The sequence below is a fragment of the Achroia grisella genome, unplaced genomic scaffold (genome assembly GCF_030625045.1).
Source record: "Achroia grisella isolate CSIRO2021 unplaced genomic scaffold, CSIRO_AGI_Agris_v1 utg1086, whole genome shotgun sequence".
Lineage (NCBI taxonomy): Eukaryota > Metazoa > Arthropoda > Insecta > Lepidoptera > Pyralidae > Achroia > Achroia grisella.
The window spans coordinates 1,931,070-1,957,177 of NW_026712572.1; the positions used below are offsets into that span (position 1 = coordinate 1,931,070).

General features: G+C 35.0%; 1 protein-coding gene across 6 annotated transcripts in view; it reads left to right on the forward strand.

The window, feature by feature from the left end:
* The window catches only part of LOC131842651 (homeobox protein homothorax), a 375,683-nt gene that overhangs the window by 264,224 nt on the left and 85,351 nt on the right, over positions 1-26,108 (forward strand). For all 6 annotated transcript variants that reach the window (XM_059191223.1, XM_059191246.1, XM_059191238.1 and 3 more), the window contains one exon: positions 14,802-14,878. In XM_059191223.1, coding sequence (XP_059047206.1) covers positions 14,802-14,878 — 77 coding nt within the window. The remainder of the gene's footprint in view (positions 1-14,801; positions 14,879-26,108) is intronic.

Consider the following 26,108-nt stretch of genomic DNA (forward strand, 5'->3'; position numbering starts at 1 on the left):
TTTGAAGTGTTTTAGAAGAAAGTACAATAGGTACAGTATGTACAGTATCAGCTCGCCATTGTGTTCTTACCTCTATTGCAAGATCCTGATATTTTGAAACTTTATCTAAAATGGTAGTTTGTATATTGTGTGTGTTAGGTACAGCTATATCTATTCTTATAGATATAGTGTGTTAGAGTTTTTGTCATGTAATGTGATATCTGGCCTATTGAAGTGTACTGTCTTGTCTGTGAGAATAGTCCTATCCCAGTATAATTATTATTGTTATTATATTAAAAATATTATTTATTATAACTATAATATTATTTATTACTTATTTCAAATCTATACGAATAATTAGATACTATAAAATATAACAGTAAAAACAATTATATATGATTTTTCAATTGTTTTATACTACCCTAGTGGCAATAAAACATACGGTCCTTCTGATGGTAAACGATTACTGTAGCCTATGGACGCCTGAAACACCAGTAGTGTCACGTGTGCGTTCCCGACCTTAAGAAACCTTAACATACCATACTAACTTCTTTAGGCATCAAATACATAAATCGTACTCACTCAATCGTACACTCGATACCTAATTTGTTGCATATAAAATCATATATATGTTTATGTACGTATGTTATGATAAATTAATAATAATCTCAGGTCAGTACACACAGCGCCATCTAGTCCCAAGTTAACCTAGCGAAAACTTGTGTTATGGGTACTAGATAACTGAATACAAACACAGATTTGTTTTGTTCCTAAACACATACATATAATATTAAAAGAAAACACAGACCGAAATTATAGTTATGAATACAAATGTTTGTGCCGTGCAAGGATTCGAACTCGCGACCATCGGAAGTAAGGTGGTGTTGCTAAACAGCTATACCACCGAGACCATCTAATAATAGTCTTTCTAAAGAGTAACAACTATAAATACTCCCAAAGATCATTTTTTAAAACATCTCTAAGCATTAACCTAAAATGCAAGAATTCGATCGTCTGCAAAACAACAGGTGTAGATATGACCATATTTTTTTTCTCTACCCGCCGTTGTCAAGTTTAATTACATCCCGAAACCCTTGTCTTCAGCCATTACTTATTCGAAGGACCGGACAGCCGGCTGATTTATCGGGTGTCAGGCCACAGCCCGGCGCGGTGGTCCCGACGCGCTCCGGATCAAAGGTCCCCGCGAACTGATTGGTGTTGTCTCACTACATGGATTACATGGTGTACAATTTGTCCAATTGGATTAACTATCCTTAACAAAGGATCAACCGCTGCATATTTGCTGCTCGTTGATTTAATTAAAGAAATTCACTTTTATATACAACGATAGTGGCAAACAGGCAAACGGTCCATTTGATCGAAAATTGTTACCGTAGCCTATTGCCTGAGACACCAGGGGTATCACGTGCACGTTGCCGACCCTTAAGAAACCTTAATATACCCTTCTTGAGAAACCCCATGCTGTAGTCTCGTGAGAAAACCTGGGTAGACCTGTAGCACTGCAACATACAACTTACATAGATCTTTTGTGCTAGCCTCCGATCGACCCGCCGTCCAATTCAAACGGCGATCGAAATTACGACGGCCTGAGGCCAGGTTCGAAATTCTAGCGGTGCCCTCAGACTAAAGTTGTATCCGTCAGGTGGAAGTTCATATTCAGCCTCTCCATAAGTCCTTCCGCGGTTTGAAGTGTCATCTGCACTCGTCTCCTATCGTCCGGTGAAGCTGTAGGTGTCCCCTATCATCCAGTGTAAGCTGTAAAGTCCAGCTGCGGGAAAACACATTTGAATAGTCCGAATAAAATACATAAAAATTTTACTATATTATAATACTCAGTCAAAATTACCGACTGATTTCGACTAACAATCTGAACGGTACAAACAAGTCAGCAAATCGTCGCGGGTGTCGTGTGCGGGGGCGGTGCTCCGCCCCTGTCCTCGGGCTCTGCTGACACAGCTTTGGCGGGGCCCGTCGATTTGTCGAGCGCCGTGTACCGGTGACACCAGGGCTACATGACGGAGAAATGGTGGCGACGGGGCGGCGCAGGAATTATCATTAGCTGGTGAATTCGATTTGTTTTATATAGATTTACATGACAATGTCGGAGTAACAGGTTTAAAAAGTAGGGCGATGTTAAATTATACTCTCTTCTCTTCTGCTTGCTGTGGCCAATGAGGTCCATAATTGAACTGCTTTCAACTTCTGCTTACTGTAAAATTATAGTATGCAATGCTTAAAAAAAGTATGAGAGACTTATTAAATAATAAAAGAAAACTAATAACTTAACCGGACAACTGATTATTTAGTAAAATTCTACTTAGTTTGTCTACTAGATGCTCTAGATAAGTAATAATAAAAAATAAGTTCTATAACTTAAACATCACAAAAACACACTTAAAAATATTACTAAGCTAACTCTCCTTTTTGTTTCGATGTAGACGGATAGGTATTTTTATTTTGTTATTCATTTTCTAATATTATATGCTTATAAAACACGTATCAAGTATAAAGTCAGATATTACTAGACATAAATTCAAAATTCAAATTCAAAATATCTTTATTCATGTAGGTCTACTACAGACTCTTATGATATGTCAAATCTACCGTCAGTTCGGAATGATTTCGAGATGAGAAGAACTGACAAGAAACTCAGCTCGTATTTTTTTTTAATGTTGTACATATTTACAATAATACTATTTCATTTAAATTCAAATTTGGGAGAATATAGTGACCACCAGCATATGCTATATAAAAAAAAAAATCAAAAAATCTAATCAGTGTTCGCAACCTGAACAGACCAGTCCCCACAAGCAGCACCCGTTCACGAGTATGACGGATGAGCCAGCCATCATTGCACTCAACCAAGACTACTAATATTAAACCTGCGACCAAAGGAATGTAATGACAGTATACTCTACTAGGCTACCGAGGTTATTAAATACTTATTTGAATATAAATAAATGAAAACTCTTCCAAATATATGAATTTCTCAATGAAATCATTTATAATTTCATTGTCACAAAAATTTACCAACTACAAGTACCTTAGTAATGGCAGAATTACTATAAAATAAAATCCATCACAAACAAAAACGTCAAAATTCATTTAGTCGCAGTGAAAGTACGTAAATACACAAAAACACTGTGTCATCAAAAATATACTTGTTTTGAAAGTCGGTTAAAAAAACAGAATAATCTTTCAGCTTGACCGAACAAGCTACCAGGATATCAACAAATACGGGAGCTATATTTACCGAAGCTAGATACCAAGCAAACATGGGGAAGATGTGTTGTTCAAACATTTACTATCGCTGGCGCTACGCACTCGCGGGCGCGGTTCTCCATCTACGTGTAAACTTACATAGATAGGTACTTCTTTCAACTCATGTTATCCTGGTAGACGTAACTACTTTGATTAGTAAGAAATAATGATTTTAAATTGAAATGATTTTATATTGCATCACAGGTACTTCTTTCAACTCATGTTATCCTAGTAGACGTAACTACTTTGGTTAGTAAGAAAGATTTTAAACTGAAATGATTTTTTTATATTGCATCACAACTTCAACAACGATTTCATATAGTGTTACATAATTAGTCCATAATAGGTCAGATCGTCTGTAAAACATTTTTATTGTACTTTAACAATAGTAATAAAGTAATAACTCTTTAGATAAATATAAGACAATAATTACTATTGTTATTACGAACAGTAATTTAGCATCATTACAAAATTTAAAACAAAGTCGCTGTCGCTGTCTGTCCGTCCCTATGTATGCTTAAATCTTTAAAACTACGCAATTATACTATATAAAAAAAACTTACAGTAGTAGAGATAAAAGTAGTCAGAAATTTATGTAATCTTTATATGTAAAGTGTTTTTTTATTTGGTATTTTGAACCAACTTAAAAAACATAGTTCTATAATTCAATTCTGTAAAATTTGCAAAAACAGAACGTTATGACTTCAAATCTGTTTATCTGGTATCTATTTATATGTAACTAAAATATCTTCAAAGTAAAATAAATATCAAATAATTCCAAACGGTTATTTCAATATTACAAACAGACACTCCAATTTTATTTATATGCATAGATAGATAAGTATACTTGTATATGTATCAGTTATCTAGTACCCATAACACAAGCTTTAGCTAGCTTAACTTGGGTCTAGATGGCGCTGTGTGAATTATCCTGGCATTATTATTATAAAACAATAGATAAAAAATATTTCTGCGTACACAATTGAATGTCTGTACATCCATCGTAATGCAACGTGTAAACTGCATAAAGCATAGTTCTTAAACCGCATCATGAGCGAATCGAACCATAAAATAAAGCCACGTTCACACCAATATATCACGCGGGCGACATAAAGGCGGGTACAGACCGCGCGATGATTTACGCCGCATCGATATCTGTTAGATATGAAATTTGTCAAGCGCGCGGCGATACCGCCTGTTTATGCGTGCCGGTGTCCGTCGACGCCGCGACTCGCGATGTTTCACGCGATTGTGCCGTGTAACTGTCCTTTAATATTAGATAGATAGTTACCTATCTATCTATTCTTATTAGTATTAGATAGATAGATAGATAGATAGATGTCTATCTAATACTAATAAGAATACCGCCTGTTTATGCGTGCTGGTGTTTGTCGCCGCGATCCGCGATGTTTCACGCGATTGTGCCATGTAACTGTCCTTTAATATTAGATAGATAGTTACCTACCTATCTATTCTTATTAGTATTAGATAGATAGATAGATAGATGTCTATCTAATACTAATAAGAATACTTTATGAAACTTTATTTCTTGTACTCCATGAAATTTGTCAAGCGCGCGGCGATACCGTCTGTTTAAGCGTGCTGGTGTTTGTCGCCGCGATCCGCGATGTTTCACGCGATTGCGCCGTGTAACTGTCCTTTAATATTAGTTAGATAGTTACCTATCTATCTATTCTTATTAGTATTAGATAGATAGATGTCTATCTAATAATAATAGGAATATACTTTATTTCTTGTATACTATTTATCTTATTGACTTTTAAACGCGAAATGAGTATGGATCGATGTTTGTTACTCTCTCCCATAAAAACTACTGAACGGATTTTGATGAAATTTTACAGTAATATAGCTTATACATTAAAATAACACTGGCTATAAATTAAGTACGGGTGAAATCGTGGGCATAGCTAGTAAACAATATATGAAATAATAGGATTAGTTACAATAAGACCGCCTTATTGCTGAAATTTAATGCTATTACTATCTATAAAGCATGATTAATTTGAAATTATATATGTAGTTCATGTAAGTGTATCTAGTTTATTACATATATAATTATTACACGCGATTCTACTGCTTTAGACCTTTAGATTCGATTTGAAGTGATTTCTTCCCACAAAGTCAAATCAAATCATTTATTTTTATAATATTTTTTGTAGCTTTAGTAAATATAGCTTGTTTATTTGTGAGTTTTTTTTCTATTGTTGGTTGTATCCGCCAGGCGGGAGTTGACTTTCAGCGTATCCATAAGTCCTCCGCGGATTTGGAGTGCAATCTGCACTCGATCTCTATCGTTCAATGAAGCTGTAAAGGCCAACTGCGGCCAATAACATAAGAAAATTAGAAAAAATCAACAAAGGTTACATAGATTTTAAATCGCTTTTGAATCGATTGAAAATCGTCCAATACTCTTTGATGAAACTGTAAAGGCCACCAGCGAAAAAAATCCACAACGGCTACATAGATTTTCGGTCAAATTCAATTAACACATCATTCCTAGTCCTGGCTGCAGTCTGTTAAATACAGTCATGTTACATATCACGGCGTGCTGTGATCTGTGTGAACGCAATGAACCAGTGGATAACTCTCGATTCGATTCATCCGATGCCGGTAAATCGATTATTATTTATTCGCTCGCGGCACTAATCAATGCGCGACACGCCGTATAATTTATGCCGGCCATTCGAATCGGGTTTATCAATTTTTGTATATGTAAACTCGCCTTTACTCGCTTCACTTATAACCAAATCATTTTTGTATGAAACTGTGTAATCATTATGCAGTGGTGTGACGCGTCACTTAGAAGTGAATCATATACGTATGTATGTATGTATGAAACTGTGTAAGCATTTTTTTTTAATTTCCTAGAATATTTTTGATGATTTTGGGACTAACTAGTTATCTTTTTTTTTATCTCAGGACAATTCACACAGCGCCATTTAGACCCAAGTTAAGCTAACTAAAGCTTGTGTTATGGGTACTAGACAACTGATACATAGATTTTTTTTCGTAAATACATACATATTGTACATAGAAAACACCCAGACCGATACAAACAACCATACTCATGAATACAAATGTTTGTGGCGTGCGAGGAATCGAACCCGCAACCATCGGACGTAAAGCGGTGTGCTAGACCGCTAGACCACCGAGGTCGTCAGGAATAAGGGGACTAGCAACTTTTAAATTTTATTATACTCTACTTAAAAATAAAATAAAAAAAAGCTAATTTGCGCTACGCGTTTAATTTGACCATTCCCGCCATTTTACAATACAGACTCCGCTTCTATAAAATGCGCAGAGTACGTTTTTTTTTTTTATATTTAAATACATTTTTCCACAGACATATTCGTCCGTGCCTTTTTTAATTTACTTTAATATTATAATATTTATTTAATTTCCATTTTTGTACAACTCCAGCCGAGATGTTACAATTTGCCTAACAGTGACACCGAGGCAGACCTTATCCGTATGGCCCAGAACCACCGCTGGCCGGCCGTGTGAGTTTACAACATGCAGTGTCACCCATCTTTATTTGGAAGATTAGATTTATCAATATGCATATACAATTATATAAATCTTACATTACTACTAATTTCACAGTTTTCATTACATTGTGCAATTTAGGAATTCATAATGTAACAATACACATTATATGAAATCTTATTCTAACACTATTGCGCAGAGTACGTTATAAACATCTTAGATTAATTACTACAATTATATTGATTCGAATTCAAATTGTAAATTCAAAGTGTAATGTGTGTAATTATAAGATTTTGTTAATTAAGTATAACATTGTAACAACTTTAAAAAAAGTGTAACATTGTAAAGTCCCCAAAAATTTTGTCCCTGTCCGTTTAATTGTCAATCAGACATCTTGAGTTGGTAATCAGCGCGGCGCATCTGAAGACACAATGGCCGCCGCTCCGCTCCTACTGTTATTTATTGCGACGAGTTATATGCAAAACGGACCAATTGACGTACTTTAGGGTTGCCGCGTCGATCCTCTCACGATTCCGTCCATTTTTACCGACCTTGGTGGTGTAGCGGTAGCACATCGCCTAGCTTCCAATCGCGGGTTCGATTCCTCGCACGGTACAAACATTCATAGGGATATCATGGTTCTATTAATTTTTATTGGACCTCGGTGGTTTAGCGGTTTAGCACCCCGCCTAGCTTTCAATTGCGGGTTCGATCCTCGCACGGTACAAACATTTATAGGGATGTCACGGTTCCATTCATTTTTATTAGACCTCGATGGTGTAGCGGTATTGGACATCATCTGCTTCCAATAGTCACGAGTTCGATTCCTCGCACGGTACAAATATTTGTAGGGATAAAAAATATTGTTACAAAAACTCGACGTTCATAAGCGGCTAACATGTCCTATATGAATAAGTGGTTTTTTATTTTATTTGTATTCGTGAGTATGATTGTTTGTATTGAGTTTTCTGTATGTATTATGTATATATTTACATAAAAATTATATATAGGTATTTATCAGCTCTTTAGAACCCATAATGAAATGTTGAACCGACTGCGCTTACGGTTTACGCTGGCGGGGCACCAGCCACCACCAGCCTCCAGATGATAAGATGAGCATGAGGTCAGGTCTGTTATCACATCGTGGGAAATCTACTAGGAATTTAACATCATGGTTTCCAGGGGGAACCATGTGATGGTCACCCTGACATGGTATATTGCTAGCAATAGGATTCTCGGAAACTGTTAATTGTGTGCATTAAAAAATCTTTCCTTTATAAAAATCCGTCATATTTCCTAAAAAACCCAAAGATATAGTAATATTCCTATTTCATAGAATAGAATAGAATAGAATAGAAAATCATTTATTCAAATAAACTTACATTGAAGCACTTTTGAATAGTCATTACATTTTTTAATCTACCGCTCGTTCGGAAAGCTGTCTCATCACAAGAAGAACGAGCAAGAAACTTGCGTGTTGCTCTTTTACATAATTTTATTATTTAGATAGATATATACATTTTAATTCATTGTTTTTTTTCTTGTGCGCAGCCCTGACGGCAGCGACTGTCCCATTCAGCATCCGTTGCAAGTCCTCATGAATATTGCCGTTTTTTACAATTTATTTTGCATTGGCAACCGTTTGAGCGAGCCGCTTTGGCCGCGGACTTTTTCTCTGCTAATGATACGGCCGGCTTTGATGTACCGATTGATATGCAAACCTCTATATTGTTCACCTGCGGCTTAGTTATCGCGCCATCCGACCGACTATAGATGGAGCTGATTTACTGTACAACATTGGTGTTGTATGTACTTGAATCTAAACTAATATATAAAACTCAAGAGTACGTTGGATTGCGCTAGTCGTAACTGAAAATTAACTTATTTATAGGTATATTACCTGGTGATCAAAATGATTGCCCATCCCTAAACGTATACGTACGCCATAGACAACAAGGAGTCTGCAGTTGAATCGAAATTAGTCACACGAATTCTAAACAATGGCGCCGGCTGACAATAACATTGTAACCCTCCGGACAGTCGGCTAAACATACGTGCCACCCACGCCGTCCCAATTCCATCAAAGCCTCAAACGTCACGGTACCAAGCTTGCAGAACACTAGCAGTTGTTAACGCACCTATCTCATTTCCTAGCCCAGTTGCGGCTTCCGAGCGGCCGTCAGCGCGGCCTCTTCCGGCTCCACAGATTAGTATCGATGCCATTTACCGTCTCACTAGCGCTATTGTTTCTATTCGTCGATTCAAGCGAACGTCACTGGCCACTCTTGATTGGTCGAAAATCAAAATTGAATTGTCACCGTCATCTGCAACCGCATGACACGTTCCAAATTCAAAATTGAAAATCAAAATCGAATTTTCCCTATCAGCCGCAACCGCCATGTGGCACGTTCCAAATTCAAAATTTAAATCTTGTCAATTCGAACGGTGATTTTTGCAAACACATCAGGTGTCAGCGTGTTGTCACGTTCAAAAACTATTTCGGTCGCTAAAACGCGCGCCGTTCGCTCTCCATTACAGATCTGCATTATTTAAAAGCTATCCTGCTATTGCAACATGAATTTAAATTCTTTATCTGCCATCGTATTGTACTTTTGGTGATTTCAGGTGTAGTGTCGACAGAAAAGTTAGCAGATGTCATTCAATTAGTCAAACCGTGACTAAAATATCGATTCATTCGTTACATAAATTTTACAAGGAATAAAAGTACCGTAGGATCTTTCATCCGCTCTTGTTTGTCGATAAAAAAATAAAAAAACAATACTGGCCGTAAATAGCGCAAGGTAGTTGTACGCTGAAAAATAAAAAGGATCGGCGGGGCGTCCACTTGTTCGCACATAAACAAAGCATAAAATAAATAAACAACGAGACACGTCGAGCAGAAAACAGAAGGATACACTCACGAAGGGTTGTGATAGTGCCATCCATCAGGCGGTCACATCTCTTCGATAGGGTTAGGGCCACCTCCGCACCTTTATGTGTCCCCGGTGAGAGATAAAGGCCCCATACTCGGGACCCCTAGTTTTTTGACATCTATTTGTGGTCGGCCTCTGCCCTCTAACGACTGTCCCGTGACTATGAACTTGGGTAAATAACTATTTATTGTAGCTGGAAACATTAAAAATTATTTGGAACATACGAGAAAGGGTAAAGCGAGACATGCATAATTTAAAGGCTCAATCCAAAAACATCACGTCGCACTTGCGAGAAATTTAATCCATCACATACATGCAGATTCTTTGCGGCGGAATTCCGCCGGTTCGGAAACTAAGCCGCCCTCCGTTGAGATAGCGCCGCTCCTCGGAGGCGCGCGTATGATTTTTACGACACGTCCGGAAATCACCGGGGCCCTGAATATATTATTATTGTTATGGCAACACCGAACGTTGGGAAAATTGTAAAATACGCCATACACTTTTCCGCGGCGCGAGAGTTATGCTTGTAGTCGCATATCATTAGGGAATTCGTTCGGATCACACCGCCGCCGACTGAATTTTTCATCGCGTTTGCATTTTCTAAGATTTATTATTCTGTGAAAGAGCCGTGCTCTTTCTTGAGGCCGTCCCGCGCTGTTTGCGGTAGTGACGATAAACTAAAATTAATGTGCCACGAATTTTCTAAAAATATTGCTTTTTAATAAGTTATTTGATATTCTTTCCAATCTTCTTACAATATTTCCATAGGCGGGTCGACTTTTGGTATATTTTGGTATTCATTAACATGACAGAGATAGTATTGAACTGAAATTTAAACACATACATAATCTTCAAGTCCAGCTATAATGGAATGATATCTTGGAAATCAAGACATTACTCAGTCGCTGATGTGTTTTTTGTGAAAGCGCGAAGGGTGCGAGGGGGGCGCGGAATTCTGAACGTATTTACATATTCTCTTCCAAACACCCCATAGATTTAGGTGCCAACAAATGGATTGTTTCTCCTCCACAGCAAAACAAAATTTATAGCGCCTAACGCAAATTTTTCGCAGCCTTTTCCGTGGGGCGCTGGCGTCTTTTTTCTCTCTCGATTTTCGATTTATTGCTAACTTATGCCCTGTATAATCGTGATTTTAATGCTTGCGCGTGATTTACGTCGGTCCGCCGAGCGTTCGCAGCGGAACGGGATTGCTTTTCGAAATTTGATATCTCAATAACGTTTATGATGCCCTGGTGCATACGATACTTATTCTTTACATGCTCCTTACTCACACGCTCCTTGTAGCGCGCAAGGGGCGACAGCGTCCGCTCAAAAGATTGAAGAACCGTGGACATTGCGTTTTAAAATGAAAAATAATTGGTAGTCATCAGAAAAAACGCAGTCTTCCCGTATAAATTTGACAAATCCCGTTATCCGGCCGGAGAACGCTCGGGGGTTTATCATTTTTCGGTTTTTCTGCACACCGTAATAGGCTTCATAAATTTTTGATAACGTTTTTGCGCTTATCGACGCGGCCGGCGTCCGAGCGGACGGACAGCGGACAGCGAAAAACATGATGCCCAAAAAAGCTCTCCATCCCACTTAATAACCGGGCCCACTAAATTTGGTGTTTTCTAAATTGTGTTGCCAGTGTATATAACCGCTTTTTCAGTGTAAAATTGGACGTTGCATGTAAACATGGTGCGTTAGTGTAAACACAGCATCCTGTGGTTATTGTTCGTATATCGTGCATTACGGATGCATTAGTGCAATTCAACGATAGCCAAATACACGTAACTGTAATAACAAACAATGGCGGACCTCCCGCGCGTCTATTCTCAGCTACGATAACATGCGCGGGCGCAGGTGACTGCTCCGTGCACCGTTTACTCAACTGATGCGTTTATTACACATATGGCAATATTACCACCTTTATTATGTGAGTCGGAAAGTCTAATTTGAACAGCGATATGCCCTCGCATGTACGTACAATAAAATTTAATATCTTACATTACAAAAGGTAGGTGGGCTAGAACAAAGATATATTACAAATATTTATTTAATGCCATACCAAACACAACTGGCTACTCCACGAATATTTTCACGCTATCGTTTACAGAAGAAACACCTTCGGGCAGATTATCACGATGTTTCGACCAATTACACAAGTTTCTTGGACCTCCAAAAATAATCGAGATGTACTCGTATATGGGTTTATATTGACGACATTAATTCCGGTAAGCAGACAAGCAAAGCTAAATTGAAACTTGAAAAACTTAAAACTTCGGCGCCCTGCGGCGTCAATAATCCGAGCGTGACATCAAATCTTAACGAGATGAGAAACAAATACTCTTAACTAGATAGCAATAAGCTGCTTTTTACAACCCGAAGCATTTCGCGTGTGCTCGTATAAAATATCGAGTTTTATTGACACTCCAGATGGGTATAACAACAGAAAGATTAGTGTTTACGAGCGAAACCGCGGCTTGGAGTATATGTGCGGGCGTAATTCGCAGCAATACCATCCCTTCCCGATGTAGGATTGCGAAACTCTTTTTACGTGTAATTTTCACTATGAATACATTATTTAGAGACTCGCGCGCATCAGGGAGCTGAGTAATGCCCCATACGCTTTTATTTTTATGACATGTTTTTACGAGAGCCAAAATGGCGAAGTCGGGCTCATTTAGATTTACGATCGCATCGGAAGGGTTCAAGTGGTAACCGAACAAATTGAAGTGTTTATAGAACGCTCCGCGACGTTCCTCGCCACTGTCACATTTGTTTTTTGTCGTGTGTTCCAGTTTATAAATCAAAACAATGAAATGGAGTGTTCACGAGGTCGCAGTTCCGTGTGCAATTGCTTTTTGTTTAATTCTAACTTCATTTCAGTTAAACTTCTGGATTTACTTAATAGAAATTACGTTTTTATTCGTTTACCAGCTTTTGCACGCGGCTTCGATCGCGTTAATTTATACCATTAGGGGTGGAATTTATCAAAATACTTTCTTAGGGGATGCCTACGTCATAGTAGCTTTATGCATGCAAAGTCTCAGCCCGATCGGTTTAAAATTGACAAAGTTTCATACAAACTTTCATCCCCTATTTTATCCCCTTATCCACATCTACCTGCATGCCAAATTTCAGCCCGATCCGTCCAGTGGTTTGAGCTGTGCGTTGATAGATCACTATGTCAGTCACCTTTGAGTTATATATATTTAGATAGTTAGATCTTAGTTTTCTACTTCAATTTCCCTCATCCAAGATACTAGTGTAGCAAGCAATGCATTTAAAAGGTATAAAACAATTATGCATTTAATACAAAGTCATTATAAGACTGTTCAAAAATTTTGGACCCAGTACGCTTACACCTTCATCAGACACAATCTAAATTCTTGTTGCAGTCAACTAATATATATTTCAGAAAAACAAATCATAGCGCGTTTTAGATTTGTATAGTGATATCTAACAACTGTCAACTAACATTCCATTGATATTAGTTCTTAAATCAAACACATGTGACTTAATTTCAAATATATTTTAATAAACATAATAAGAAGAAATTCAAAAAGAGTACTTAAAAAAAACAAACCACAAACTATAACTCCCGTGCCAGTATCAAGGAAAGATAAACTAGAGAAGATCCCGCGGGGGCTAACGGTAGCTACCCAGCGAGTTGCACGGCAGAAACCAATAACATTACATTAGATAATATACGTGTTGCGTGCTCCTGCCACCCTGGTATCGGCCAACCAATAACATATTCCAAGATTATTCATAACTTAACAAAGTAAACTTGCTTGGCACAGCATACGTTAACCATAGATAATAAATTCATAGTTTTTATAATAAATAATGAAATAAAACGATGACATTCCCGAAATAGCAATAAATATTGACTTAGTAAAATTAGAACTAAATTATTTAAAAAAGCAACACGCAAGTTTCTTGCTCGTTCTTCTGGTGACGAGAAAGTTGTCCTAAAGAGCGGTAGATTAAAAAAAATTAATGACTATTCAAAAGTGCTTCATGTAAGTTTATTTTGAGTAAAGAATTTTCTATTCTATTTTATAGTAATAGAGATCATCTTAAGATCTCTTATTAGTTCTTGGATCTCGGAGAAATTAGTATGATTACATTCATATTATTATCAACACTTAAGTTGCTTCTAATATTACAAATGCTTTGTATGGTTTATAAACTACTAGACATCCAATGTTTTTTGCCTCGCACAACCACATTGTGGAATCACCTTCCAGCAATGGTATTTCCGAAACGAAACGATATTGTAACCTTTAAGAAAATAGCTTATTCCTTTTTAAAAGGCCGACAACTTACTTGCAATTCCCCTGGTGTTGCGGGTGCTCATGGGCGGCGGTAATCACTTACCATCTGGTGAGCCGCATGCTCGTTTGTAACCTGTGTTATAAAAAAAAATGAATTTTAATAAACAGATAAATCATATCCTAAATTAATATATAGGACACTCTTTATAAAATTGACTCAATTAATATTACAGTAATTAATAAAAACATGATTGTTTATTTCTAACTCAAAAACCGCAATAATGCTGAGTCTGTATGAATATAGGCCACACTCAGCAAGTGTAAAAAAACAGTTTAAAATGGTTTCGGACTTGCTTTTTATCTATCTAACTACACAAATGTTGTATAGTTTTATTGTCATTTTATAATATATGTTATTATTTGTCAATAAATTTCATTTCATTCTTTCTTCTTTAAATAAAAATGTATAGTTTTATTGTTATTTTAAAATATATGTTATTAATTGCAAATAATCGGACTAAGGTTATAGATGTTTTTATTGAAACAAGAAAGAAAGAAAAGAACATTTCTTTCTTTCTTTCTTATTAAATCAAGAAATGTTATTTTCTTTCTTTCTTATTTCAATAAAAAACTTTATAACCTAAGTTCGATGCCCCATTTTAAACTAATTTTATTGTTCGATGTGTAATCCAACAATTGGCGACGTTTCTACCCAAATTTAATTAGGCCCAGATCTATTTAGGAGAGCACAAAATTGAATCCGTTTCTACAAATTCTATTTGCATTGTGTTTGATTCCTCTCTTTCTTTTACAGCATCCGTATCCGTCGGAGGACCAAAAGAAACAATTAGCACAGGACACAGGGTTAACGATACTACAAGTAAATAATTGGTGAGTGTTTTTCTGTTTATTTATTTATTTATAACGCTTAATTACACCAACATTGAAAGGACGTGAACAAAATTAATATATCTTCATAATATTATAAACACGAAAGTTTGTGAGTATGCATGCATGTTTTTTTACTCTTTCACGCAAAAACTACTGATCAGATTGTAATGAAACTTTACAGTAATATAGCTTATACATCAGAATAACACATAGGCTATAAAGAAGATATTATGTAAATTGCGCGAAATATAATAAATGTCATGTATATGTGATGCAGACGAAGTTACGCGGCTCGGCTAGTATTCTATGTTATAATTTAAAAGGAATTTTATGAGTATAGATGTTTGTTAATCTTTCACGCAGAAACTACTAAATAGATTCTAATGAAACTTTACAATAATATAGTTTATACATCAGAATAACACAGGCTACAAATTTCACGGAGAAACCGCGGGCACAGCTAATTAAAAAACTAACTGGTGTTGCTCATTTATTTATTTATTTATTTAACTTTAATGCACAAAAACAGTGTGTACATATGGCGGACTTAACACCATGCGGCGTTATCTACCTGGCAACCATGAGTGGTGCAGAGAAAGATTATTGGCAGTGCACTAATATAGATGAGAAATGTCAAAAAAAAGATATATATAAATATAAAGCAAAATATTTTAAATATAAATTTCAATAACAATTAATAATAATAATAAACATACATAAATAAATGTATAAATATAAACATAGATATATAAATATTATGATGATGATATAAATATTATATATAAATAAATACATAATGATCTGATAATCAAATTATAAGTCATCACTTACCATCACGTGAACCGCAAGCTCGTTTGTCCTCTACACTATTTTTTTTTTAATAACCTAGTAGGTACATACAGTTGCATCAATATCGAGCGTTCCATTACACGAAAGCCAAAAACGTATAAAAACCCATAACTGACGTTAAAGCCGGTTATTAAAACCCACTGACGTACTTTATTAATTTGATTAATTCGAAGTTGGAATATCGAATATTTTAATCTAAAAATAATAAGCACTACAGATGAGATTCTTTATTCATTTGAATAATTATAATTACGGATATGGATTACTTTAATTTTAATAAAATAAGCAATATACGTGACGTTCTTTATTCATTTAATTAATTCGAATTTCGAATATGAGTTATTTTAATTTTTAAATATAAGCACTGTACGTGACGTTCTTTATTCATATGATTAATTCGAATTTCGAATATGAGTTATTTTAATTTTTGATATTTTAATATTGATGCAACTGTAGGTACCTACAGTTGCATCAATATCGAGCGTTCCATTACACGAAAGCCAAAAACGTATAAAATCCCATAACTGACGTTAAAGCCGGTTATTAAAACCCACTGTCAGCGCGATGCATTTCTATTTGCCATTCGACCAGCTCAAGGAGACACCGCAAAATCTTTCCTCACAGTCGCACTTACTGATAATCTATATTGCTCTCTTTGTTTCGCGATTCTATAAGGTTCCAGCTTACCTGGTCGGATAATAACATGATTATCTTAAGTTGGGCATTATAAAATATGGTATTTTACGACGGCGCATCCAATGCTAACATTAAATTCGTTTAATAATGAGCCTGATGCAAGATAAACTGATGCACCCACTCGGTTTCACTTGCACTTTATACATCCAATATATAAAATTCTCGTATCATTACATAGTATAAGATAAAGTCGCTGTCGCTGTTTGTCCGTCCCTATGTATGCTTAAATCTTTAAAAGTACGCAACGGATTTTGAAGCGGATTTTTTAATAGATAGAGTGATTCAAGAGGAAGGTTTATATGTATAATACATGTACACCCGTGTGATGCTGGGGCGGGTAGCTAGTATATATATATATATATATATTTACCAAACATACAGACAGTCAGCTCCTATCAGCATAGCGTGTGTGGGCGTAGATTCAAGTGCGTGTACGTAAGTTCTCTGCTAGGATAATAAAATACGAGACAAATGATTGCCATTTTAACATCGACTTGGTACCAAAATGGCGTATTTCTTTACTTTATAATAATATTAATACCAGTATAATTCACACAGCACCATGTGTACCAAGCTAAGCAGAGCTTGTATTATGGGTACTAGAGAACTGATAGAAATATTTACTTTTTTCGTAAATACATATATAATATTCGAGTAGATTGACTAGTAAAGACATTAGTAACTAATGTACTATATCAGGTTGACCTCCACGCGGTTACCCCTGTAAAACATCACGGTAGATTCCTGGTGAATTTGTCGCGATGGGCTAACTGACCTGAACTCATTCTCATCTTATCATCCTCCACTGGTGCACCGTCAGTGTAAACCATTAGCATGTAGGGGACACCATTCCATTATCATACATTTAAAAAAAATACGAATTATCTAGGAATCGAATTCACGACCATCGGAAGTAAAGCAGTGTGCTCAACCGCTAGACCACCGAGACTGTCAATTTTCAATTAATTAATTAATGAAATTATTTATTGCCCCTACAAAAGTGCACAGGGACAAAGAGGCACTACTCTATATATAAATTTATTTAAAAATGAATTTTAATATTTGAAGAGAAAACTCTTTTTCCAACATAACCTTCTCGGCCATTGTTCTCGGCCGCAAGTCCTATTATAAAAATAACCACTCTAAAGTGCTTCATGTCAATTTAAATTATATTGCTATAAGGATAAAGTTTATTTCCGTACTGCTTGGATTTTATAAAAACTATACAAGTCACAAGTATACAAGAACTAGCAAGAAAGTCAACTGACAGACAGACAAAACTTGTAAAAAATGTTTTTTTGGTGTGTGTACCGTATTTATATTCATATGCATGTAGTAAAAACGGTTATTTCAATATTACAAACAGACAATCGAATTTTATTTATTAACATCGTAAACCATATTCGAAATTTAAATTATTCAAAGAATAAAGTAAGTCACGCGTATTGCTGATTTTTTAAAATTAAAATAATGCAAGTCAAAATTCGAATTAATGCAATGAATAAAGAGCGTCAGTTGTAGTGCTTATTTATATTTAAATTAAAATAACCCATATTCGACATTTGAATTAATCAAATAAATAGAAAAAGTCAAGTGAATTGCTGATTTTTTATAAATTGAAATAACCCATATTCGAAATTCGAATTGATCAAAAAAATAGAGATAGTCAAGTGAATTGCTGATTTTTTAAAAATTTAAGTAATCCATATTCGAAATTCGAATTAATCAAATGAATAAAGAACGTCACATACATTGCTTATTTCATTAAAATTAAGTAATCCATATCCGTAATTAGAATTATTCAAATGAATAAAGAATGTCATCTGTAGTGCTTATTATTTTTAAATTAAAATATTCGATATTCCAAATTCGAATTAATCAAATGAATAAAAACGTCACGTACAGTGCTTATACTTAAAAATTAAAATAACTCATATTCGAAATTCGAATTATTCAAATGAATAAAGAATGTCATCTGTAGTGCTTATTATTTTTAAATTAAAATATTCGATATTCCAAATTCGAATTAATCAAATGAATAAAGTACGTTACGTGTATTACTTTTTTTAATTAACATTATATTAAGCAAAGCAAGCCAAGCCTCTCGTCAATTTGTTTATTGTTATTAGAAAACGCACCATACAGTACAGAGTTTATATAACAAACCTGCCCATAGAGGATTCATCAGCGGCCATCAGCGGGATTAAAAGAGCCAAGACTCATTATCACCGCACCTTTTAACATTAAACTGTTTTAGGGTTCTCTAGTAATTATTAATGAACTTGATAATTATATTTTTTAGTTTTTTTTTTCTTTTAATCTTTGACTAAGGTAGACTTTTTATTATCGTCTTTGTAGGAACAACAGTCTCATCGTTTTCAGCCGCCAAACATTTTATTGTGTAAGCTATGTTTCGATTGAAGGATGAAGTAAGGTAATGAAATTACAGTATATGAATAATAATAATAATAATAATACTAGCTACTCGTCCCGGCTTTGCGCGGGTGTACATGTATTAAATATATTATTGTAAACCCTCCTCTTGAATCACTCTATCTACTACTATCTAAAAACCGCTTCAAAATCCGTTGCGCAGTTTTAAAGGTTTAAGCATACATAGAGACAGACAGCGACAGCGACTTTCTTTTATACTACACTACTACTACTAAGTATATACACAACCACACGACACTCATAATAATAATCAAATTGTTATAAAATGAACATATACAATAAAACGCTTAAAAAAAAGACTAAGTTGACAAAATAAAAATCTACTATTTTTGTATATGTGTGTGTGTTTGTGTATACATGTGTGTGTCAAAGCAACCACCAAATAGGTCCGTGCTCAGTATAATGCTGCAGCGCCATATGGAAGGTGACATTTTAGTTCTTCTGAATGTAAACTCATAAGTGATATCACATGATAATGTGATATTGTTCATGTAGGTCAGAGGTTCCCAAACTTTTTTGTGTCGTAGACCACTTGCCATATTTTTCGGTTTTAAGTTTACTGTTCTAACCTGGTATTGGTTTTTTGTAAATTTCTAACTGTAGTACAGTTTAGTGTTAAAAATATGAAGTAAAAACAATAAGATGACTGTCGCAGACCCCTTGCATATTGTTATAGACCCCTTGGGGTCGATATAGTACACTTCGAGAATCACTGCTGTAGGTCATATAATAAAGTTTGGTAGGTTTATGACATAATAAACCAGGATAGGACAATAGATAGAAAGATTTTCAATATATAGATTGCTTTCTTGATTTCGTTGATTGATTTTAGAAATATGAAAGCGTAGCGGTTTTTGTATTTATTGCCGCATGCATTCTTATGTAAAATGTGAATACTATAACTATCAGATGGCAATTGTAAGTAGCTTTGACGTGGTCTAGTGTTTTGAGTAGTCATGCTCACTAAAATGTCCAGACTTGTGGCGGCGTGGTGGGCCGGGTCATTGGGCTCCCTAAAATATGGTCGAGCGCAGTGACGACTGGCTCATCCGTCATACTCGTGAACGGGTGCTGCTTGTAGGGACTGGTCTGCTCTAATCACTATGACTGATTTCCTCTTATTAATTGTTTAACCACTTGGTTATATATTCAATATTTTTTCTATTTGAGTATTTAATTGAATTAGTGCTAATTGGTGGTTTGTATTCACACACTTAAACTTAAAAATGTAAAGTAATAATAAAATTATTTAAAAGAGCAACACACAGGTTTCTTGCTCGTTCTTCTTGTGATGTGAAAGCTTTCCGAACGAGCGGTAGATTAAAAAAATTGTAATGACTATTCAAAAGTGCTTCAATGTAAGTTTATTTGAGTAAATGATTTTCTATTCTATTGTATTCTATTCTAAAGACTAATTAAGTAAGGACTTAGTTCTCTCTGCTTACTCCACAGAGAGCATAGCGTGACTATAAAAATATATACGGATCCTTACAGCTAATAAAAGAACGTACTTTGTTTAATAAGCAGTTAACTATATAGTGGAGCTAATGAACGGATTTCACGAGATGATCGACATACAAAAACCTTTACTATAATGACGAGGAACGCCCGGAGGCATCTATATAGTATTGTGTTGAGCAACAATGTTAGAACGGGTGAAATAGATATGGCATTCAGTTTAGGTATAGACTTCTCCCCTGGCTTCGTTTATGTTTAATTGTTATATACTTGGTATCAAATTTAAATGGAATGGATATGTATTAAATTTAAATGGAAGTAGCACAAGCTTTCATATAAAAAATGAATTATCAAAATTGGTTCGTTTATACGTAAATAGAAAAATGTAGTCAAATTTAAAACCTCTCTATTAAAGTCTGTTGAAAAACTCAGACGAAACCGCGAGTTTACATAGTTTCGTACACTACTCCATATTATTTACATTTGTAACATTACATAGAATGAAATGAAGTTTCTTCTACTGTCTGTTCGCTCAGATCTTTTAAACTACGCAACGGATTTAGATACTATTTTTAGCAATAGATAGAGTGATTCAAGAGGAAGGTTTATATATATAATCTTATTATACGTTTATATATATTTAAGAATAAATCTTTATTTTTGTAAACATATAAAAGCAAATTGGACAAGAATAAGAGCTAAGTTTCTTATCAGTTCTTAGCTCGAATGTAACTCCGAACTGATGGTAGATTTGACATAACATAAGACCTACCATAAATAAAGATATCGACGTCTTCGGTAGTCTAGTGGTTTAATACACCGCTTTACTTCCGATGGTCACTGGTTCGATTCCTCGCACGGTACATATGTATTCATGAGTATGATTGTTTGTATCGGTCTGGGTTTTCTTTGTATAGTATGTATTTAAAAAAAAGTATCTAAGTATTTATATCAGTTGTCCAGTACCCATAATACAAGCTCTGCTTACCGTACGACTAGATGGCGCTTTGTTATTTGTCCAGGGTTATTTATTTATTTATTTTGATTTGATGATATATACCTTCAATTGAAACGTAATAGGAAATCATAAAGAGCGAAGCGTTAGCTTTCTAATGGAAAAATACTTAAGTAATTAAATAATACCTTCTGTGACCTCGTGCTCTCCTGGTGATGGCACGCCTCACGCCACCAACGGTTCTTGACTGACGGGGGCACAGGTCGAATGTTGAGATGCCTTTTGTCTATTGAAGCTTTGTGCCTCGCATCTCTGCTAGCCTGGTACCGCTACACAATTATAAACCTGTAATTATGTTTTTTTGTACGTTTTCCTCTGTTATATAGACTACCCTGTGCCTGTGACTTTGTCCGCGCGGAATAGATGACGAATATCGAATTTTTATAGAAACTTTTATACCATATTTTGTTTTACCCCTTAAAGGTAAAATTTCTAGAAACTTTGGATGCCATATGTTTTTATATGTAATCAACATCCCAAAATTAAGCTTTTAAGCTTCTAGCTTTAAAAATGACCGATACTTCCATACAAACTGCCATCTTCTCTTTCAACCTTTTCATATAAAACAAACTTTTTCCTATCAATTTATAGGAATATGTTTATAATTTTGCACCGCCAACAATTATTCTCTGTACTGCCTATGGTTGCCTGGTAGAAAATGCCGCATGGTGTTAAGTCCGCCAAATGTACTATACTATATTTTATATTGTGTGCATTAAAGTTAAATAAATAAAAAAAAAATAAATAAATAATGTGTTATTTTTATTACTAGCTACCCACCCCGGTTCTTCCCGGGTGTATATATATTATACATATAAACCTTCCTCTTGAATCACTCTATCGATTGCTAAAAACTGCATTAAAATCCGTTGCGTAGTTTAAAAGATCTAAGCGAACAGACAGTGGAAGCGATTACATTTTATAACATATAAAGATATATGCATGTATGTGAATATATACCGATATATAACAATAATATGTTGCTGTTATTTTATTAATATTATAAACGCGAAAGTGTATATTAAGGTTTCTTAAGGGTCGGCAACGCGTATGTGACACCCCTGGTGTTTCAGGCGTCCATAGGCTACGGTAGCCGTTTACCATCAGATGGGCCGTATGCTTGTTTGCCACCTAAGTGGTATAAAAAAAAAAAACGCGAAAGTTTGTGAGTATGGATGGATGTTTGTTACTCGTTCACGCAAAAACTAATGAATTGATTGTAATGAAACTTTACAGTAATATAGCTTATACATCAGAATAACATATAGACTATAAATTTCACGCGGGTCAAACCGCGGGAAGAGCTAGTTATTAATGTATTGATCCGGTTTATTTTCTAAATAATTTCTACGTTTGGCAGAAATGTCTTATTTTTGATTTTGTTGCGTGAAATCATTGTAATAATAAAAAATACTATGAATTCTATAAATATTGTCGCTTATTGAAATATTTCAATTAAAAACATAATTCATCACTATGAAGTAATTACACTACAACCCTTTTACACCCCAAACACTGCAAATAGCTAAAACAAATCAACTTTAATCACACATACTCCATAAAACATAACCCTTTGGACGAATTAAAAATTCATACAAACACATTGTTCCGTACAAACACTCCAGAGTTAATTCGAGTTAAATATTTTTACGTACACTAAAACCATTAGAGGGGTAGGCCCGGGCCTCGAGCATCGAACCCCGAGCCCTCTGTGTACACAGGTGGAGGTTAGCTGATTACTCACGACTAAGATAGTGGTCCAAACACGTCATGTGTTACGAATATTCCACTAAACAAAATAATAATTATGGCAATTAAATCTAAATAAATAACGATAAAAACTTAAAATTCATAACGCTGACAATATTAAATTCAAATTCAAAATATCTTTATTCATGTAGGTCTATTACAGACTCTTATGATATGTCAAATCCACCGTCAGTTCGGAATGATTTCGAGATGAGAAGAACTGACAAGAAACTCAGCTCGTAGACTTTTCAGTCATCTGATTGCACTAAAAATTATTAAAGTATTTATTAAAAAAATTTTTATTCAAAAGAGCAATACACAAATTTCTTGCTGACTCTTGTGATGAATCTGCGTTTCGAATGAGTAATAGAATCAAAAATATGACTATTTAAAAGTGCTTATAATGAGTTTATTTGATAAAGATTATTTCATAAGAGTCTGTAATAGACCTACAGAATACACATATCATAAGAGTCTGTAATAGACCTACAGAAATAAAGATATTTATTTCATTATATATTAGTTATAGCTACAATTAAAATGTAATAGGAAATTATAAAAAGCGAGGCTAGCTTTCTAATGGAAAAATAGTTATGTAATTAAATAATACATTCTGATACCTCGTGCTCTCCTGATGATGGTAATTTAATTGAATATTTCTATTTCTATCTTAATTAATATTTTCAAACGCGTATGGATGTTTTTTGCTCTTTCACGCCTAAACTACTGAGCGGATTTTGATGAAACTTTACAGTAATATAGCTTATGCATCAGGATAACACTTAAGCTATATTTTATATTTAAATTTAACACAAATGAAACAGCGGGCTCAGCTAGTTAACCATAAATTACAATTTTATTATCCTTCAAATGCTTGGAAATGATTTGACAACCCTATTACACTCTCCGGAGAGTAATACAAGGGTTGATATAGGGTAGATATATTATTAGGAAGCTTCGTGCTACCGTATATTGTTCGTAGACCTAAATGACAGTCGAAATCAACAGCAATACTTATTAACTTGTTATTTTAGAAAGCTTATATTTTCGCATTTTACAAGAATATATATATTAATACAAAAAAAAAATTACAACAATATTTATTAAAATCTATACATATAAATAAAATTGGAGTGTCTGTTTGTAATATTGAAATAACCGTTTTTTACTACATGCATATGAATATGAATACGGTACATATAACAAAATAACATTTTTACAATTTTGTCTGTCTGCCTAGCCTCTGAAATGGCTGGACCGATTTTGACGGGAGTTTTATTGGCTGATGTAATAAAGAGTAACTTACACTACTTTTATTTTAGAAAAATAAAGTTAAATTCCACGCGAACGAAGGCGCGGGGAATAGCTAGTATAAAATAAAATATGATAGCGTAGCAGGTAGATGGCCTCTTCCGAGTTATTAAATCCTGGTAACCAGTTTTAAAACCTCTTCTAAATAATGAAGTCCTGGGGCAAATGATGCTTCTCTATTATCTCATAGATACATAGGTAGAGGTACTTCTTAGGTACTTACAAGACTACTGGATTTACGTATACGCAATAGACTATTTCGCAATAAAAAAACATTTAATTTAATAAACATTGTAACATCTCCAACTAAAACATTCTACTAAATTAAACAGATGTAAATAAATTCTGGTATTTCATGGAGTAAACAAAAATCTCGCTTGTTATATTTGGCTTCTTACAAAACTCGGAAAACATATTCTGTCTGTATGTCATATTACATTTAAATACATCGAGCCTTTTGACCTCGTGGGAATCGCGTTGATAAATATGTATGACTAGACAGTGGTATGCCGGGGAATAGAAAGTGTTCCTTCCTACATCACTCATTTGAAAAGCCGAGTTGTGGGTACAACAACTGAGACAAAGTGACAATTCGACAATGAGTAAAGAAATCCGTCTGCCCCGGGGACTTGGGAAATTTAAAATTCAAATCTCCTAACATCCTTGTGACGCCTTATCAATTACAAGTACTAGGATCGCAACAATAAGAGATAGGCGGCGGTGCCTCGCCATTCTTTGCCGAATTTGCATCTCCATACAATCGCAATTAGGGGCGCGTCCATTAATTCGACAAAGTCCCAGAGGCACTCGTTTCAATTTGATACAACTCGGATACAACCTTGTCGGTGCGAGCCTAATGTAATTATAGGATATTTGCATCAATGTTATGTGCGCCTGGTGGCTAAGTAACCGTTACTTTCAATATCGCATTGGAATAAATTTTCTCTGTGTTTATTGTTAGTGTCTTTTGGAGTTACTACCTAATAATGCCCCGACGGGGAGCTTTCAGGAAATCATTACATTGAACTTTATTAATAGAAGAGAGAAGATACCTTTGTCGAGTTTAATTTGTCAGATTAGTGGGGAACAAAAGAAGACTTCCAGAAAAGTTACGTCCAGGATTTAGAAATTTTAAAACTTGCAGTGATTAAAAGAGCTATATGTCAGAGGTCGTACGTGTATCTAATGGTGTGTTTCTCAACCTTTGTTGTCGCATGCCCCATATTAGCTTTTCTAAAATTCTTGGCCCCCACTCAATTTCGATTGTACCCCTCTAAAAATTTAAATGTCTTTATTCACGTAAATCTAAGACAAATTATACAGCATCAGCTAGTTGCAAGCTAAGCAGAGCTTGTGTTATGCGTACCAAACAACTGTTACCAATGAACACTAGTTTTATATTGTGTGTGGAATCGAACCCGCGACTGGTGTGTCAGACATCTAGATCAATAGATATAGAGATCATTTCGGTTACATAATCTACATTCATCATAATGCGCTGTAGTTCCAACAAAATTCTGAAAATATTGATGCAAAAATTTGATTTACCAATATTTTTGTTAGAGTACTTGTACTAGAGACAGAGGTCTGTCTAATTAATATTTAGCTCACCACCTTACTTCCGATGATCGCGGGTTCGATTCCTCGTACATCACAAACGTTTGTATTCATGAATATGATTTCTATCGTTCTGAATAT